Below are 19,567 nucleotides of genomic sequence, written 5' to 3'. Positions count from 1 at the left end.
CTTTAATAAGGGGGCCCCCAGATACCGACCCCCCCACCCTAAGTGAATGAGTATGGGGTACATCGTACCCCTACCCATTCACCTGCAAGAAAAGTGGTAAAAACACAAATAAACCACACAGTGTATTAAAATATTTTATTTTTCTGCTCCGGAGGCCGCCCCCTGTCTTCTTTATTAGCTCTTTTACCAGGGGGGGCTTCTTCTTTGACGTCTTCGGGTGGGTGGGGGCCGCCGTCTGGTTCTCTTCCACCGCCGGGGGGGGTGGCTTTTAAAAAAGCCCCCACCCCCCCGGCGGGTTTCCTCCGGCGTCTTCGGCGGGGCTCTTCTTCTTCCGCTATCCCGACGGGTCTTCTCCGCTATCCGGGGGGTCTCGCCGCTCTCCGCTGTTGACTCGTCGCACACCGGTTCTTCGTCTCGCAGTCCGGTCCCTTCTTCCGTTCTGTACGTCTTCTTCCGTGCTGTGAGTTCTTCTTCCGCGCTGTGACGTCATGTTCTTCACTTCTCTTCTTCTCCCGATGTTGACTCGCCGATCCTCCTCGCTGAAATGACGGATGCGCGCCTTGCATCGGACCTATATAGGCCTCACAGTCCCATCATGCTCTGTACCTACCCATGTGATACCTACCCACGTGGGTACTGTAGGTATCACATGGGTAGGTACAGAGCATGATGGGACTGTGAGGCCTATATAGGTCCGATGCAAGGCGCGCATCCGTCATTTCAGCGAGGAGGACCGGCGAGTCAACATCGGGAGAAGAAGAGAAGTGAAGAACATGACGTCACAGCGCGGAAGAAGAACTCACAGCACGGAAGAAGACGTACAGAACGGAAGAAGGGACCGGACTGCGAGACGAAGAACCGGTGTGCGACGAGTCAACAGCGGAGAGCGGCGAGACCCCCCGGATAGCAGAGAAGACCCGTCGGGATAGCGGAAGAAGAAGAGCCCCGCCGAAGACGCCGGAGGAAACCCGCCGGGGGGGTGGGGGCTTTTTTAAAAGCCACCCCCCCCGGCGGTGGAAGAGAACCAGACGGCGGCCCCCACCCACCCGAAGACGTCAAAGAAGAAGCCCCCCCTGGTAAAAGAGCTAATAAAGAAGACAGGGGGCGGAAAAATAAAATATTTTAATACACTGTGTGGTTTATTTGTGTTTTTACCACTTTTCTTGCAGGTGAATGGGTAGGGGTACGATGTACCCCATACTCATTCACTTAGGGTGGGGGGGGCCGGTATCTGGGGGCCCCCTTATTAAAGGGGGCTCCCAGATTCCGATAAGCCTCCCGCCCGCATACCCCGACAACCAACGGCCAGGGTTGTCGGGAAGGGGCCCTGTCCTCATCAACATGGGGACAGGGGGCTCTGAGGTGGGGGGGCCGCAGTGCGCCCCCCTGCCCCAGAGCACCCAACCCCCCCATGTTGAGGGCATGCAGCCTGGTACGGCTCAGGAGGGGGGGGGGGGGCGCTCGCTCGTCCCCACTCCCTTCCTGGCTGGCCGGGTAGCGTGCTTTGGATACGGGTCTGGTATGGATTGTAGGGGGACCCCCTACGCCGTTTTTTTCGGCGTAGGGGGGCTCTCCTTACAACCCATAACAGACCTAAGGGCCCGGTATGCTCCTGAGGGGGGGACCCATGCCGGATTTTTATTTAAAATCCGGCGGGGACTTCCCCCTCAGGATTCATAACAAACGCCGCACACGTGTAGAATTGGCGGGAATCCAAGTCGGATCTCCCGTCGCTTCTATGACGGCTCTGTCTCCATCGCGGCAAGCCAGCTCGGCGCTGGCTCCCGCGATGGGGCTCGTAGGTGCTCAATCTCGCCGAGAAAGAGAGCGAGATTGACACAAAATCGGGTTCACCTACTGTAGTTTCAAGAACATATTAATTGAGTATAGATACAAACATAAATACATACATATACATTCATGAACAAAAACAATTTCTCAGAAAAATAAATAAAAATGGACCAAAATAAAATCCAAAAACTCTAAATGGGGTATTTAAATATGTATATAATGAGTTCTGTTTTATTATAACATTACTCTGTCCAAAAGTCATATTTTGGCTGAAGAGTGACATGTGAAGCTATGAATAAAAAAAACAATCATACCTGTTTAGTGTAGGAATGTTCCCTCTGAAATGAAATGAAAATAATTAAATGGAGTTCTTCTATACATTAATAATTTAAAGCCTCAATACAAACAAAACGTTATGTATTATAATACATAGGGAGCAGTTTGACCTGTCTTTCTGTCCATCCAGTAATTTAGACAGCTCCAATATTCTTTTTCTGCAGATAAACAACTTTTACTGTGACTGAAAATAGGAGTAGCAGACTACTATACCGTTCTATCAGCATGTTCCATGTTAGCACAAGCGCTCTGCTGATCAGGGGCCTGCAATAGGCGAAGACAGGTCAACTTAAAGCAGAACTAAAAAGGTAAAAAAAATTGCAAACAGCCAGGATCTTCAATGCAGAAGGGACATACAACGTGTGCCGGGATGACTGAACTCCTGTGCAGGAGTGACGTCATCCCCCTCTGACCAATTAAGATGGTCAAAGACTGGCAGCCGGAAGAAGCAGCCAGGAAAAAAATGCCGGTGAGGGACCTTTGCGGGCATCAGAACGTTGGATCTACTGTAAGTATTTTTACTTTTAGTTCCACTTTAAGATACTTAAAATGATCGCATTTTAAAATACATTTATCAATCAATGAATGAATACAGAGCTGCAATGATGTGTGTGGGTATACCTAGGTTTCAGCCATAATAAAATACCATATATGCCAAGCTTTTTAATTTAACTTTTAAAAAAATGTAGATATTATATGGCAGACATGTCCAAAGTCCGGCCCGGGGCCAATTGCGGCCCACGTTCCTGTTTAATGCGTTCCCACTGGTAATTTGGACATATATCTCTTTTGTAGCCCCCAACGAATCCTGAGCATCGTGCATTCAGAGGCTGCATTCATGTAAATGGTGAGACTGCATTCATGGCACTTGTGAGGCTGCATTCATGGCAATGGTGGGTCTGCATTCAGAGGCTGCATTCATGGCAATGGTGAGGCTGAAGATGGGCACTGATTAGGCTGCATTGATGGGCAATGACCCTTTTTTTGCTTCACAATTCTTTATTTAAAATGTAATTTTTTTCCTGAAACTTCCCCCTTACAGTTAAGGTGCCTGTTATACGCCGATAAATATGGTATATCCAAATAACATGCCTGAGCTCATCCTTAGAATCTTGACCACACACAGTAAAAAAGGTGAGAGAATTCTTGTGGGCAGTGTATTTGTTCATTTGCATTTAATTTGAATGGTTCAAAGAATGTCAGGCAAAACGGTTGGCCCTCACGCATGTTCACTTCATCAAATCTTGCCCTCTTTGAAAAAGTTTGGACACCCCTGTTATATGGCAAGCTTGGCAAAAGCTGACTGTACAAAATCCCTGTTATTGGGTATCATAAAATCTAAAGAAGATCCAACTGCCCAACAATCAAAAAATGAGGGGGAGCAAACAAGGTCCCAAACACTCTTACCTATTGGTAGCATAATAATATGATGATAGAATAGTATCAATGGTAGAGGGCGGCTATGAACCTTTTATTTTATGCACCATCTCTACTCTTACACATGGAATTTCTCTTCCAATACACAAGCTATATTACCAACTGATTTTATCTACCTATCTCCACAGATACCTCTGGGAATGGTTTATACTATTAGATATATCTCAGATGATGACCGATCATTTACCTTTTATTCACATTCTGCTGGTGCAGCCGCTGGACCCTTGGGTTTAACCATCTCAGCTCCCGGGGAAGATGCTGTTCATAGCCGCCCTTTACCATTGATATTATTCTATCATCATATTATTATGCTACCAATAGGTAAAAGTGTTTGGGATCTTGTTTGCTCCCCCTCTTTCTTTTATGCATCATATATGCTTTATAGTTCTTTTATTACCATTATATTATTTTGGCATTTTCTTTCTATTGTAGATACCCCCATACTGCATATCTGCTCCTGACGAGTGGTACAAACCACGAAACGCGTAGAGCTTCTACACAATGATATGTCACAGTATAGGCCTATCTTTTACCTTACCAATTATCTCTATGGATCAACTACCATCATTATTTATCTATGTGTTACCAATACAGCTTCGGTTTTCACACGCCAAGTTTATTGTCATACTAAAGAAAAAGTGAAACTAAAGCGCTAGCCAATGCTACAAAGTGAGGAATGAGAAATTATAAAACAATATATAAATAAATGTGAATTTAGAAAAAAGTGTTTAGAAAACATTGGCATGTATTAACAGCCGACAAACATTTGAAGAACATTTTACCAACCAAACCGAATATTGTGTATAAAAGAGCACCGACAATTAGAGATTTGTTGGTCAAAAATGTAGTTGACCCTCCTCTGAAGAGTGGCTACATGTTTTTCAATAAAAAGGGTTTCTTTCCGTGCAAATATTGTTTTGCTTGCTTGCATGCAAAAGGCCCACAAATTAAAAGAACTGAGTTTTTGGGTACCCACACCAACACGTGGCACCCGATTAAGGATTTTATTAGTTGCCATACGGAGGGTGTGGTCTATGTACTACAGTGTACATGCAATCTTCAGTACGTAGGTAGAACCAAAAGACCTTTGATGGTCCGAAACAAAGGAACATATTAAGAACATTTTAAAAGGTTTTGACAAGCATAATGTCAGTCGACATTTTGCTGAGGTCCATAATAAAGATCCACGACATCTAACGTTTTGGGCCATTGATAAGTTCAATAAACCTTGGAGAGGGGCCCATTTAGTTAGAACTATTAGCCAAAAAGAATCTCAGTGGATACACACCTTGCATACATTGGTGCCAGATGGGTTAAATGTGGACTTTGATGTCAATTGTTTTTTAGGTAATTTTTAATGATCATTTTACTGTATTATTACTATTGTAATGGAAGGGGTGAAGCTGCACCCCGGTCTAGTCTTTTCTATTTAGACCTCCCCCTTTTTTTATCATATTCCATTAAATGGATTGACCCCCTATGTATACTAGATTTTTCTAGTTAACATATTCCACATTTGCTGAGTGGTTTATGAGCAGGGTGGCTCCATTTATTTTAAATGTATTGTATTTTAATTATCTATTCCCATTATGGATAATATTTATTTTATGCAGTAATACATATATTTATATATTGGATTATGGACAGTGGCCGGTTTCGACCACGATTATCCAAATGTGATGTTCAGTAAGGCATTTATTACCGGGCAGTTCCGGTTTTGATGCTTTCATTTTTATTTTTTATTTTTTATTCCATGGTCATATTTCCAGTTATTTCCTCTATTATTAAATTCCTATGGGATAAGTTATGAGGACCGATTTGCTGATGCCGTTATGTGTCATATCAGCATTTGCCCACTTTGTGTTTCCCCTATGTATAATGGCCGCGGTGTTGCCTATGGGCATCCAGTTTCCAAAATGGCCACAGTCTATTTCCAGCCAGTGCTTTATATAAGGAGAGCCAGTCTAACCAATCCCCAGCCTCTGATGAAGTCACGTGTCGTGACGTAACGCGTAAGGCCCTGCTAGACGTGACCGGAAGTGACGTGACATCCCGTCCACACAGCCGGAACCTTTTGTTGTTCACGTTTGATCGGTTATGCTTTTGTTTTAGCATAAACATTTTATTCCTATCTTTGAAATTCCATTAAATCTTTTGGACGTACTTCACTATTTTGAGCCTTCTCATTAATTTTGGGTATATCCTTGGTGCTATTGCACACGGAGCCTCCATTTTGGTGAATACCGAAGCTGCTCACATAGTGAGAAGGACGCTGTCCCTGGCTACACGGCAGTCGAGGATCCACAGGACGGTAGCTGTTTATTCATTGGTGAGGAAGTCGGGGAGTAATCTTGGCTCCGGGACACATCTCATCCGAGGATCTATTATGCTGTTTTTCCATTATATGGAGGTAAGCGCTCTGTGAGCCCAGCTGTATCTGTGGATTATTTTAACACTTGCCATCACCTGTATATGGATTCACTGCCACGCTTTTAATATTTGGGACATCTCATCACACTACGTTCCATCATTACAGTTATTGTCATATATGGACTTGTCACATTTGTGCATCTATTTTCTCTTTAATTAGAGAATTTTTTCACTTTGGACGTTTTATTTATTCATATTAATGTGCACCATTCAGTAATTTTTTGCGCTCATCACTCACCTTATTCATTTCCAAGTTTATTGTCATGCTTTGTCATTATGAGATATATTTTAACAACTATGTATTGTCTAATATGTATTCAGTGTAACCTACAATTGCTATGCATTACCATGTACGCTTTTAAATATTAGGTACTACCTTGCACTGTTTAGACTTTAGTTTTTGTAACTCATTACTATTTTACCTACTTACTCCTTAGTGGCGTTTCTCATGCCCTATCTGTAACCAATAAATCTATTTACTTCAGTTGATTCATCGAGTTCAGCAGTGTGCTTCATTTAAAGTCCCAACATTTAGTATTCCTTTTTCAAATTATTGGGGATGGAGGTATATACCAGGTTTTGCCTCATTCAAAGTCCCACCTTAGCTTTAGTTTAGCATTCCTTTCAACTTTGGGTAACTTCTGCTAATGTTGTGTTATGGTTAGCATTGCTTCTGAGCATGCGTGTTTGTACTTTGGAGTACACATGATCGGATAATCAAAAAACACACATTTGTTGTCGGAAAATTTTAAAGCAAGCTATCCAACATTTGTCCGATGGAGCATACAAACAGTCAGATTTTCCGACAACAGCCTGCCATCACTCAATTCCCATTGGAAAATCCAATCGTGTGTATGAGGCTATGGTTTCATTTGGGACAATTTGTTCACCCCGAAACTGAATGCTAAAAGCAAAAAGTTTTGAATTACACTTGTCATGTGACATCATTGGATATACCGATTCAAACTTTAGTTTGAAAATCTGCTTGTGTATGGCCAGCTTAGGACAACTGATCAGACCTCTGTTGCTTTAGACATCTGAATGGATTGTGGCCTTATGTACCCTTTTACCAATGAATTACATAATACATTTAAAAAACAATTGTATGTTTAAAAAAACTGCTGAATCGGTTTTAAACTGGAGCCAACACTTTACATTTCCTCCTCCATTACTGAACATCCTGTGTCATTTATTAACCAGTAAAAGAAAATACATACATATGCAAATGTTAGCTGTAAGAGGATGATCACACTTCGCTGTGCATTATATAATTTTTTTCACACAAGAAGCAGAGACTAATGGGGTATAGAGAAGAGCAGAGGAGAAGTTCACCACAAGCACATCTACTGCTGAGAAGTTAATGATGTAGACTCAGTTTCATGTACAAGTAAAGGTCTGTGACATATTGAAGCGTACAGGCTGTGAATTGCATAAACAAATTGCGAACACTGAGCTTATATATAAATATATATATATATATATATATATATATATATATATATATATATATATATACATATATATATATATATATATATACATATATACATATATACACATACATACACACAGTATCTAACAAAAGTAAGTACACCCCTCACATTTTTGTAAATATTATGGCCCAGATTCACAAAGGAGATACGACGGCGTATCTCCAGATACGCCGTCGTATCTCTGAGTTGTGCCGTCGTATCTATGCGCCTGATTCTTAGAATCAGTTACGCATAGATTTCTATTAGATCCGACTGGCGTAAGTCTCTTACGCCGTCGGATCGTAACTGCATATTTACGCTGGCCGCTAGGGGCGTGTACGCCGATTTACGCCTACAAATATGTAAATCAGCTAGATATGCGAATTCACGAACGTACGCCCGGCCGACACAGTACAGATACGCCGTTTACGTTAGGCTTTTCCCCGGCGTAAAGTTACCCCTGCTATATGGTGGCGTACATGCGGCGTACCAATGTTAAGTACGGACGTCGTTCCCGCGTCAAATTTTTAATATTTTACGTCATTTGCGCAAGTCGTCCGTGAATGGGGCTGGACGTAATTTATGTTCATGTCAAAACCAATACGTCCTTACGGCGTATTTGGAGCAATGCACACTGGGATATGTCCATGGACGGTGCATGCACCGTTCGTGAAAAACGTCAATCACGTCGGGTCATGGTTATTTTACATAAAACACGCCCCCCTGTTCCACATTTGAATTAGGCGGGCTTACGCCGGCCGATTTACGCTACGCCGCCGCAACTTACGGAGGAAGTGCTTTGAGAATACTGCACTTGCCCGTCTAAGTTGCGGAGGCGTAATGTAAATCGGATACGTTACGCCCGCCTATAGATACGCCGCTGTGCGAGAATCTGGCCCTATATCTTTTCATGTGACAACACTGAAGAAATGACACTTTGCTACAGCTTGTACAACAGTGTACAATTTCTGTCCCATCAAAATAACTCAACACACAGCCATTAATGTCTAAACCGCTGGCAACAAAAGTGAGTACATCCTGAAGTGAAAATGTCCAAATTGGGCCCAAAGTGTCAATATTTTGTGTGGTCACCATTATTTTCCAGCACTGCCCTAACCGCCATGGGCATGGAGTTCACCAGAGCTTCCCAGGATGCCACTGGAGTCCTCTTCCACTCCTCCATGACGACATCACGGAGCTAGTGGAAGTTAGAGACCTTGCACTCCTCTTTCCGTTTGAGGATGCCTCACAGATGCTCAATAGGGTTTAGGTCTGGAAACATGCTTTGCCAGGCCATCACCTTTACCCTCAGGCCTCGTACACACGACCGAGTTTCTTGGCAAAAACCAGCAAGAAACTTGCTGGGAGATATTTTTTTGCCGAGGAAACCGGTCGTGTGTACATTTTCGTCGAGGAAACTGTCGAGAAACTCGACGAGCCAAAAGAGAGCAAGTTCTCTATTTCCTCGACGGGAATGGAGAAAATTGGCTTATCGAGTTTCTCGACAGCCTAACAAGGAACTCGACAAGGAAAACGATGTGTTTCACCCGTCGAGTTCCTCGGTCGTGTGTACGAGGCTTTAGCTTCTTTAGCAAGCCAGTGGTAGTCTTGGAGGTGTGTCGGGGGTCGTTATTATGTTGTAATACTGCCCTGCGGCCCAGTCTCCAAAGGGAGGGGATCATGCTCTGCTTCAGTATGTCACAGTACATGTTGGCATTCATGGTTCCCTCAAGGAACTGCAGCTGCCCAGTGCCGGCAGCACTCATGCAGCCTCAGACCATGACACTCCCACCACCATGCTTGACTGTAGGCAAGACACACTTGTCTTTGTACTCCTCACCTGGTTGCCGCCACAAACGCTTGACACTATCTGAACCAAATAAGTTTATCTTGGTCTCATCAGACCACATGACATGGTTTCAGTAATCCATGTCCTTAGTCTGCTTGTCTTCAGAAAACTGTTTGCAGGCTTTCTTGTGCATCATCTCTCCTTCTTGAACGACAGCCATGCAGACCAATTTGATGCAGTGTATGGTCTGAGCACTTACAGGCTAACCCCCCACCCCTCCAACCTCTGCAGAAATGCTGGAAGAACTCATACGTCTATTTCCCAAAGACAACCTCTGAATATGAGGCTGAACATGTGCACTCAACTTTTTTGGTTGACCATGTTGGGGCCTGTTCTGAGTGGAACCTGTCCTGTTAAACTGCCGTTTTGTCTAGGCCATCATGCTGCAGCTCAGCTTCAGGGTCTTGGCAATCTTCTTATAGCCTGGGCCATCTTTATGTAGAGCAATAATTATTTTTTTTCTGATTCTCAGAGAGTTCTTTGCCATGAGGTGTCATGCTGAACTTCCAGTGACCAGTATGAGAGAGTGAGAGCGATAACACCAAATTTAACACACCTGCTCCCCATTCACATCTGAGACCTTGTAACACTAACGAGTGACATGACACCAGGGAGGGAAAATGGCTAATTGGGCCTAATTTGAAAATGTTTCACTTAGGGGGTGTACTCATTTTTGTTGCCAGAGGTTTAGACATTAATGGCTGTGTGTTGCGTTTGAAGGGGACAGCAAATTTACACTGTTATACAAGCTGTACACTCACTACTTTACATTGTAGCAAAGTGTAATTTCTTCAGTGTTTTCACATGAATATCTATAAAATATTTACAAAAATGTGAGCTACTGTGAGATATATATATATATATATATATAACACACACACAGACATATATATACACGCATCGTAGAAAATGTAAATTTCCCAGATTATTTTGATTGGCTCGCAAAAGGAGTAAGTTGCAAACAACATTTTCAATGCTACCGTAAACCAGTCCACCATAAATTAATGACATTTTAGCCAAGAGATCCAAGTCACCTAATGACTTCTCGGATCCTTGCCAAACAATTGTTTTCTGCTCTACCACTGTCTAATGTGACGTTTTACTTATCCTGCCGCAAAATTGTTGTTTCATCTCCAACTCTCACTTTAATTTCAAATAACAAAAAAATCCTAAGGAAGGAGGCACACCCGTGAAACAACTGCGGGTAAGTTATTATCACGTTTCCAATCATGTTATGACAGGCTGTATGCTGCAACTGGCATGCCTTATCGAAGGGAATATGGCTTCAGTTACGCTGAATGGGCTCCGGCTGCCTGTTTCAAGAGCTCAGAAAAAAAAAATGTGCATTAAAAATAAAAATACATTCAGGTAAATATGAAATACTGCATATAACTAATGTAGAATTTTATCAAGCTAGCAGGTGCAAATTTAGTCTTCTTTTTACATCATCAGCATGATGACTTTACTGTTCTGCCCCCTTCTACAGAACCAAATGAATTATCAGAACAGCGATTCATGCCTTATCAGACCACTGTGTCCCAGGGAGCACACAGAGGGAGCTGCAAAGCAAACAATTTTGCTGTACCGTCTCCTTAGATAATCCATAGCACTTGAAGAATCATGTACTGCATGTTTATTTGTAAAAACAAACTTATATAGCCTCTTCGGCTGGCTGCCTTTTCCAGGTTCAGAGAACCAGCTCCCGATGATGTGCCGGGATGGCCTCTCTTTTTTGCCTCAACCTGCAACCTTCTAAGAGATGTGACCTGTGTTTTCCCGGAGGCTTCAGAACCAGGGCACGACCAGAGAAAAAAAAATAAAAGACATTTGTGTAATGTGAGTGCTCCAAAACATGCCCTGGAATGATTAAAACGGAGCTCCACCCAATAGGGGCCACAAGGCTTCACTGCTCGTTTCTCTTACAAGAAATGGCAGCGGGAGCAACCGAGAGCCGAAAAATCGGCTGAGGGGAAGACACTGCTGGATTCGTGGACAGGTAAGTGTCACATGAATAAAAGTCAGCATCTACAATAATTGTTGTTTTTCTAAAGAGCTCCACTTTTACTATGCCTACTTTGCCTTTTGTTGTAGGAAAATTTGAGAACCAGCTCTGAAATTTTTGTTGTCTGAAATTCCAACAGGAAAAGTCCGATGGAGCCTACACAATTTCCGACAACAAGCTCTCATCGAACATTTGTTGTCGGAAATTCCGAGCGTGTGTACGCGACATTACCTGCTTGCCTGTAGCCCAGTGTGAGTGCAGATCATCGGGGGGAGTAGAGAGGGGTCCATATGAACTTGTGTGCAGCTCAGTTCAACCATAACTGGTGTTAATGTGCCCCAACTCCCTCGACCCCCCCCCCCAATAGAGAAATTGAGAATTCCTATCCTTAGCTTTATATACATGTTCCAAAAATGGATCCAGGTTCCACTGACTCCTTTCAGAATACACTTTTCTGGCTGCATTCTTTATCATCCAAAAAATAGGAAGTAATACAATATGATTCTATGTGTGGTTCTGCCATAAGCATGTCATCTGTGTGAAAGACTCTGATTACTCATGTATACAGGTCAAGGTACTTATGCCAACTAGCAGATGATAATGGCAAACTAGTGCATTTGTTGAAGCAATCCTCTGATCATCACTCTGATTACAGTGAAGCGCATTTATCAGAGTGGTTCTCATTGTGAGCTATCGTATTAATATTCCAAACCAACAAACAGAGATCTCTCCACAGACAACAGTAACACAAAATGATGAATGCAGGTAAACACTGTGCTTCGCATAGAACAATTGAGTACTCTTATCTCCTATCATTTTTTAAATGTAAAATAGGAAAACAGTTAGGCTTGGTCCTCATCTGCCTAAAGCAGTAGTTTCCAAGCCAAAACTTCAAATATTTGTGACATATGGGGGTTGATTTATCGCAGTCAAATTTCACAAAATTCTGGGGAAAATTTCCTTGCAAAGTAAACAGCCTATTTCCCTTTAGTAAATCATTCCTATAGTATCGCACAATCAAATGTTTTGTAAATTATACAACAGAACGGGCTTAATAATCTAAAAACCAACAGAGAACGTTAAATTAAATCACTTGCCGACCAGCTGCCACAGTTTTACGGCTGGGCAAAACAACATTATGTTATGTCGCTTCCCCCTGTGGCCTCTAAGGGCGTACGCACACTGCTCGCCCCCAGAGCCGATGCGAGCGCCCGCGATGACCGGCGGGCACCCGCGATCACTCATGACCAGGGTTTGACAAATTTGCTTGGAATCTATGAGCCAGCTAAAAAAGTTAAGAGCCATAAAACGCACCCCGTCCCGACGAGCTAGCGAGCAGAAGCGAACACATACGTGAGCAGCGCCCGCATATGTAAACTGTGTTCAAACCACACATGTGAGGTATCGCCGCGATTGGTAGAGCGAGAGCAATAATTCTAGCCCTAGACCTCCTCTGTAACTCAAAACATGCAACCTGTAGATTTTTTTAAACGTCGCCTATGAAGATTTTAAAGGGTAAAAGTTTGTCGGCATTCCACGAGCGGACGCAATTTTGAAGCGTGACATGTTGGGTATAAAATTTACTCGGTGTAACATTATCTTTCATAATATAAAAAAAAATGGGGAAAACTTTACTGTTGTCTTATTGTTTTAATTAAAAAAAGTGTAATTTTTTCCCAAAAAAGTGCGCTTTTTAAGACCGCTGCGCAAATATGGCGTGACAGAAAGTATTGCAACAATCGCCATTTCATTCTCTAGGGTGTTAGGATAAAAAATATATATAATGTTTGGGGGTTCTAATTAGAGGGAAGAAGATGGCAGTGAAAAATGACATGAGAATTGCTGTTTAACTTGTAATGCTTAACTTGTAATACCAACGGCCACCACCAGATGGCGCCAGCTCACACAAGGAAGAGCTGGGGACTTCAAAAAAAGCCACCTTCCAAGCCAAGTCGCCAGGAGGCTATTTCTAGTCGCCATGGCGACCGGGATTTGTCGAGCCCTGCTCATGACACAGCGAGAACGTGGGATCTGTGTGTGTAAACACACAGATCCTGTTTCTTTCAGGGGTGAAATGACTGATCGCCTGTTCATACAAAGTTTAAACAGTGATCTGTCATCTCCCCTAGTAAGTCCCATCCCCCCTTCAGTTAGAACACAGAGAGGGAACACAGTTAACCCCTTTATCCCCCCCTAGTGTTAACTTCTTCCATGTCAGTGACATTTTTAGAGTAATCAGTGCATTTTTATAGCACTGGTCCCTGTAAAATTGTCAATGGTCCCAAAAATGTGTCAAAAGTGTTCGATCTGTCTGCCATAATGTCACAGTCCTGATAAAAATAGCAGATAGCTGCCACTACTAGTAAAAATAATAATAATAAAAATGCCATAATTATGTCCCCTATTTTGTAGACGCTATAACTTTTGCGTAAACCAATCAATATACGCATATTGCGATTATTTTTTAACCAAAAATATGCAGAAGAATACACATTGGCCTAAACGGAGGAACATTTTTTTTTTTTTTTAAATGTGGGATATTTATTGTAGCAAAAAATGAAAGATAGTGTTTTTTTCAAAATTGTTGCCGTTCTTTTGTTTATAGCGCAAAAAATAAAAACCACAGCGGTGATCAAATACCACCAAACGAAAGCTCTATTTGTGGGGAAAAAAGGACGCACATTTTGTTTGGGTACGACCGCGCAATTGTCCGTTAAAACGACGCGGTGCCAAATTGTAAACAGTGCTCTGGTCAGGAAGGGGGTAAAATCTTCCGGGGTTGTAGCGGTTAAAGAGGAACTGCAGTCTACTCACATAATTTGCAATAAAAACATATTTGCCATTCTGAAGCTTCCCTCCAACCACTTTGCATATTATTTTATATATATATATATATATATATAGTAGTACCTTGGATTACAAGCATAATCCGTTGCAGAAGACAACTTGTAATCCAAAGCACTCATATCAAAATGAGTTTCCCCATAGGAATCAATGGAAACTCAGATAATTTGTTCCACAGCCACTGCTTGTCTATGCAGTACCACATGTGGCCAGAGGTGGTGCCGGAGACACTAGGAGAAGCTCGAAGACACTCTGGGGGACAGAGTATTTCCAAATTTCTCCGAGTGTCTAAACGCGTCACCGGCACCCCCGCACCTCTGCCCAAATGTGGTACTGCACACCCCAGAGGCTTGAATCCTTGACAATGCTCGCAAACTAAATTCAGCCATGTCCCTTAATTGTCCCTAAATTCAGCCATGTCCCTAAATTCAGCCATGTCCCTAATGCAGCCTTGTGCCCCCTAAGACAAAGCCAAGTCAACCCCCCCTCCCCCCGCCGCTGCCGACATCTAGTTACTATGCGCTGGGGGAACACAACAGCTGTCATTTGCATTTGAATAGCTGTGTGTTCCCCTGCCTCGGCATCGGGAGTATTTGCGCGAGTACAAGTACTCGCGCAAATACTCGGTATCGATACCGATACTAGTATCAGTATCGGGACAGCCCTAGATTTAATAGATGGAAAGTTGAAAAAAATGACTGAAGATCTGCTTTAAATTGTTTTACTATTTGTTCAACAAATCACACTGAGACATTTCGTGGATTCGTATATACTACAAATGAACAGGCTTGAAGTGGAACTTTCGATAACTTTACAAGTCTGCATGAATAAATTCCGAATATACAACAGCAAACATTTTCAGAAAGCTATTTCTGTTATCATGAAAGGCAATCTTTGAACTCTAGTCAAGTGATTGCATCTAGGCTGAGATTATGTCCATTAGTCAGCTGCAGAGAGAAGGAAACATGTCCTCAGTCTCATCTTCCCTAGTGATTAGATTGCAACATTGTAGCAGGAGACTGACATTTGTAAACAGCTTCTCACTCTTACTACAAAGTCAAGAATCACACAGGCAACACATTTATATGATTGTGTCATCATTTAGCCCGAATCAGGTCTGGGAAGCAGATGTAGAACTGGATGAACAAAAATGGTGCCGTTTTTAGATGAGAAAAGCAAATGAAGAAATTACCAGGAAGAACAATGTGGCCTCTATGATCTGCAGTAAGTACATACTATAACATAAATAAGGCTACTTTTACACTGAGGGATTTTTCTGGCGCTAAAGGGGGAAAAAAATAGTGTCTATAAAGCGCCTGAAAAATGCCTCCCCTGCCACCCCAGTGTGAAAGCTCAAGTGCTTTTACACTGGAGCGGGTTAGCTTGTAGGACGATAAAAAAAGACTGCAAGCAGTATCTTTGGGGCGTTGCGGAAGCGGTGAATACACCGTTCATAAAACATCCCTGCCATTGAAATCAATGACCAGCGCTGCCGAAGCGCACACAAAGCTGTTCGGCAGCGGAGTTTTTAACCCTTTTTTGGCCGCTAGTGGGGTTTAAAAGTGCCAAAAAACGCCACTGTAAATAGTGACGCTTTACAGCCGACACCCCCCCACCCCAGTGTGAAAGTGCCCTAAAACACATATAATATAGTGTATATTGTCTTAGAAATATAAAATTATATATAGACATAGATCTATATCTCTATCTATCTTTATGTATATACACACACAATGTCAAATTGGGCCCAAAGTGTCAATATTTCATGTGGCCACCATTATTTTTCAGCAATGCCTTAACCCTCATGGGCATGGAGTTCACCAGAGCTTCCCAGGTTGCCACCGGAGTCCTCTAACATCCACCAGCTCCGTGATGTCGCCATGGAGGTGTGGAAAAGACCTTGCGCTCCTCCACCATGCGTTTGAGGATGCCCCACAGATGCTCAACAGGGTTTAGGTCTGGAGACATGCTTTGCCAGTCCATCACCTTTACCCTCATCTTCTTTAGCAAGGCAGTGGTCGTCTTGGAGGTGTGTCTGGGGTCCTTATGTTGTCATACTGCCCTGCGGCCCGATCTCTAAAGGGAGGGGCTCATGCTCTGCTTTAGTATGTCACAGTACATGTTGGCATTCATGGTTCCCTCAATGAACTGTAGCTCCGCAGTGCCAGCAGCACTCATGCAGCCCCAGACCATGACACTCCCACCACCATGCTTGACTGTAGACAAGACACACTTGTCTTTGTACTCCTCACCTGGTTGCCGCCACACACGCTTGACACCATCTGAACCAAATAAGTTTATCTTGGTCTCATCAGACCACAGGACATGGTTCCAGTAATCCATGTCCTTAGTCTGCTTGTCTTCAGCAAACTGTTTTCCAGCTTTCTTGTACATCAGCTTTAGAAGAGGCTTCCTTCTGGGACGACAGTCATTTGATTCAGTGTGCGGTGTATGGTCTTAGCACTGACAGGCTGACCCCCACCCCTTTAACCTCTGCAGCAATGCTGGCAGCACTCATACGTTCATTTCACTACACAACTTTATTTCTGAAATTATTTGTTTTGGTTTCTTTGGGCCAGATCCACAAAGAAATTACGCCGGCGTATCTATTGATACGCTGCGTAATTTCAAAGTTCCCGCGTCGTATCTTTGTTTTGTATCCACAAAACAAGATACGACGGAATGAGGGATCGATCCGACAGGCGTACATCTTGGTACGCCGTCGGATCGTAGGTGTATATTTACGCTGGCGGCTAGGTGGCGTTTCCGCAGAATTCCGCGTCGAGTATGCAAATTGGCTAGATACGGCGATCCACGAACGTACGCCCGGCCGGCGCATTTTTTTACGTTGTTTGCGTTCGGCTTTTTCCGGCGTATAGTTATAGCTGCTATATGGTGGCGTACTCAATGTTAAGTATGGCCGTCGTTTCCGCGTCGAAATTTGAATTTCTTACGTTGTTTGCTAAAGTCGTTCGCGAATAGGGATTTGCGTAGAATGACGTCACCGTATTAAGCATTGGCTTGTTCCGGTTTAATTTCAAGCATGCGCACTGGGATACCCACACGGACGGCGCATGTGCCGTTCAAAACAAACGTCGTTTACGTCGGGTCACGACGTATTTAAATAAAACACGCCCCCATCACATCGATTTGAATTGCGCGCCCTTACGCCGCCAAAGATACACTACGCCGCCGTAACTTACGGCGCGCATTCTTTGAAAATTCGAAAAAATAAATAAGTTACGGCGGCGTAGTGTATCTTAGATACGCTACGCCCGGCGGAAATATGCGCCGCTGTACGTGGATCTGCCCCTTTGTATGTATGGATGGATTTTGTGTATATATATATATATATATATATATATATATATATATATATATATATATATATATATATATATATATAAATAAAAGTGTTGTGGCATCTTTATTTGGTTCATATCTGTCTCGGTTGAAGGGCTTTGAATAATTATATATATATATATATATATATATATATATATATATATATATATATGTGTGTGTGTGTTAAAATGTAATATATGATATACAACACTTACACTTTATGTAATAGGCTCGTAAATAACATAAAGAAATATACCTAATCTAGATTTACCTTATTAGCCCAGCAAATCAGAGAGTATTTCTTATTCGTTTTTGTAGCTAAAACTGTATGTAATTTGTATTTGAATAAGAATAAAACTGACTGTTCCTTTTAATAGAATATTCATCTGGAGTATATCTGGAGTCTCCCACAAAATCTATTATATGTTAAGAAGCAAACTCCCACAAACAGTGACCAGTGCATTACATCACAGATATTTTTCTATTCACTAGTTTTAACCAATACATTGAAAAATGTTTGCGATTGAGAATTTTAGCAGCCATTTTGTGAGAATCTGGGTCCTATATGGAAACAATGCCGCCTGCCCCAGTCTGCCTAGTTGTTCTCATGTGAGCAAAGGCACAGCATTTCCAACTAGCCTAGTCTAAAAAATGTGACTAAATAAAAACTAAAAGAAGAGCACACAATCCAGAAAATCCTGTCAAGTGTATCATTAATCGACAGTTCCTGCGCAAAGAGACAACTTGGACACTGCCCATATATGTTTTCCATATACTAAACAGCCAAAAGTATGTGGACACCCCTCAAAAAGATTGAATTCAGATGTTTCCAGTCAAGGATACTGTTAATGCTACAATGTAGGACGACATTTTAGGAAAATGTGTGTGCTTCCCAGGCTAGGGCAACAGTTTGGGCAAGATCTTTTCTTTTTCGTTCTTGAACCTTGTTTGCTGAAAGTCAAGTCCATAAAGATATCGTTTGATGTTTTTGGTAAAAAGGAACTCTAGTTGCCTGCGCAAAGACCTAACTTCAACCCTATTAAACACATTTGGATTTGGAACTCCAATTGTGAACCAGGTCTTCTCGTCAGCACCTGACCTTACAAATGCACTTTTTGCTAAATGGGAACAAATTCCCGTAGGAACAAAAATGTACACATTGTACATATAAGGCCTCGTACACACGGCCGAGGAACTCGACGTGCCAAACACGTCGAGTTCCTCGGCCAGTTCAGCCCTGAAGCCGCCGAGGACCTCGGCGGGAGGAGAGCTCCCATAGAACAACGAGGAAATAGAGAACATGTTCTCTATTTCCTCGCCGAGGTCCTCGTCGGCTTCCTCGGCCGAAAGTGTACACACGGCCAGTTTCCTCGGCAGAATTCAGCCAGAAACTCGGTCGGAAGCTGAATTCTGCCGAGGAAACTGGTCGTGTGTACGGGGCCTAAGGGTTGATTTGTTTAAGGAAAATGGTCTGTTCAGGCTGCAAGGGAATTTTCAGCTTTGCAAGGGAATACTTAGCTTAGTAAATGATGTGAATTTCTTCTGACTTCCAACATTCAAACATGTAGGCAAAAACTAGTTTTTCCCCTTCCACGTGATTGATGTGCTTTACAAAGTAAAGTTTCACCACATTTGCTAAGCTAAGGGATATTTCCATGACAAAGTTAAAATAAACTTTCCAAACAATACAATCACCCAAAAAACTTGAAGGTTGTATACAGTATGGTGTGCCTGCAAAAAAAAAACTGCCATTTATCATCTCCAAAGGATCAAATAAAAGCTGAGAAAAATAAAATTATGTCTAGATGATCTTTATACATAGCAAGGATTTTAACAACTTTTTGTTGCAGCAGAAATTGCTTTTTTTTACCATGCCCTTACCAGCCTGATCTTTGAATGGGAGCCTTCATTATAATCACTTAAGAAAATTCTAATGTTCTAATGGGGAAGACTACAATGTTGGTAACCCTTTCAGAATTGAAGAAGGGAGCCTTAAGGAGCATCTTACCAAAAATGTACCTCCTATTGTAGAGGATGTTTAAAATGTTACTTTTATTTCAG

The 19,567-nt window shown here is 42.4% G+C and overlaps 1 protein-coding gene across 3 annotated transcripts in view; it reads right to left on the bottom strand.

Annotated features, from left to right (window-relative positions):
* ACACA (acetyl-CoA carboxylase alpha) overlaps positions 1-19,567 on the bottom strand; it is a 510,335-nt gene that overhangs the window by 253,461 nt on the left and 237,307 nt on the right. For all 3 annotated transcript variants that reach the window (XM_040337823.1, XM_040337822.1, XM_040337824.1), the window contains one exon: positions 2,106-2,129. In XM_040337823.1, the coding sequence (XP_040193757.1) occupies positions 2,106-2,129 (24 nt within the window). The remainder of the gene's footprint in view (positions 1-2,105; positions 2,130-19,567) is intronic.

The sequence above is a fragment of the Rana temporaria genome, chromosome 2, assembly GCF_905171775.1.
Source record: "Rana temporaria chromosome 2, aRanTem1.1, whole genome shotgun sequence".
Classification (NCBI taxonomy): domain Eukaryota; kingdom Metazoa; phylum Chordata; class Amphibia; order Anura; family Ranidae; genus Rana; species Rana temporaria.
The sequence above is the reverse complement of the archived record's forward strand: the minus strand, read 5'-3'. Positions and strand labels throughout refer to the sequence as shown.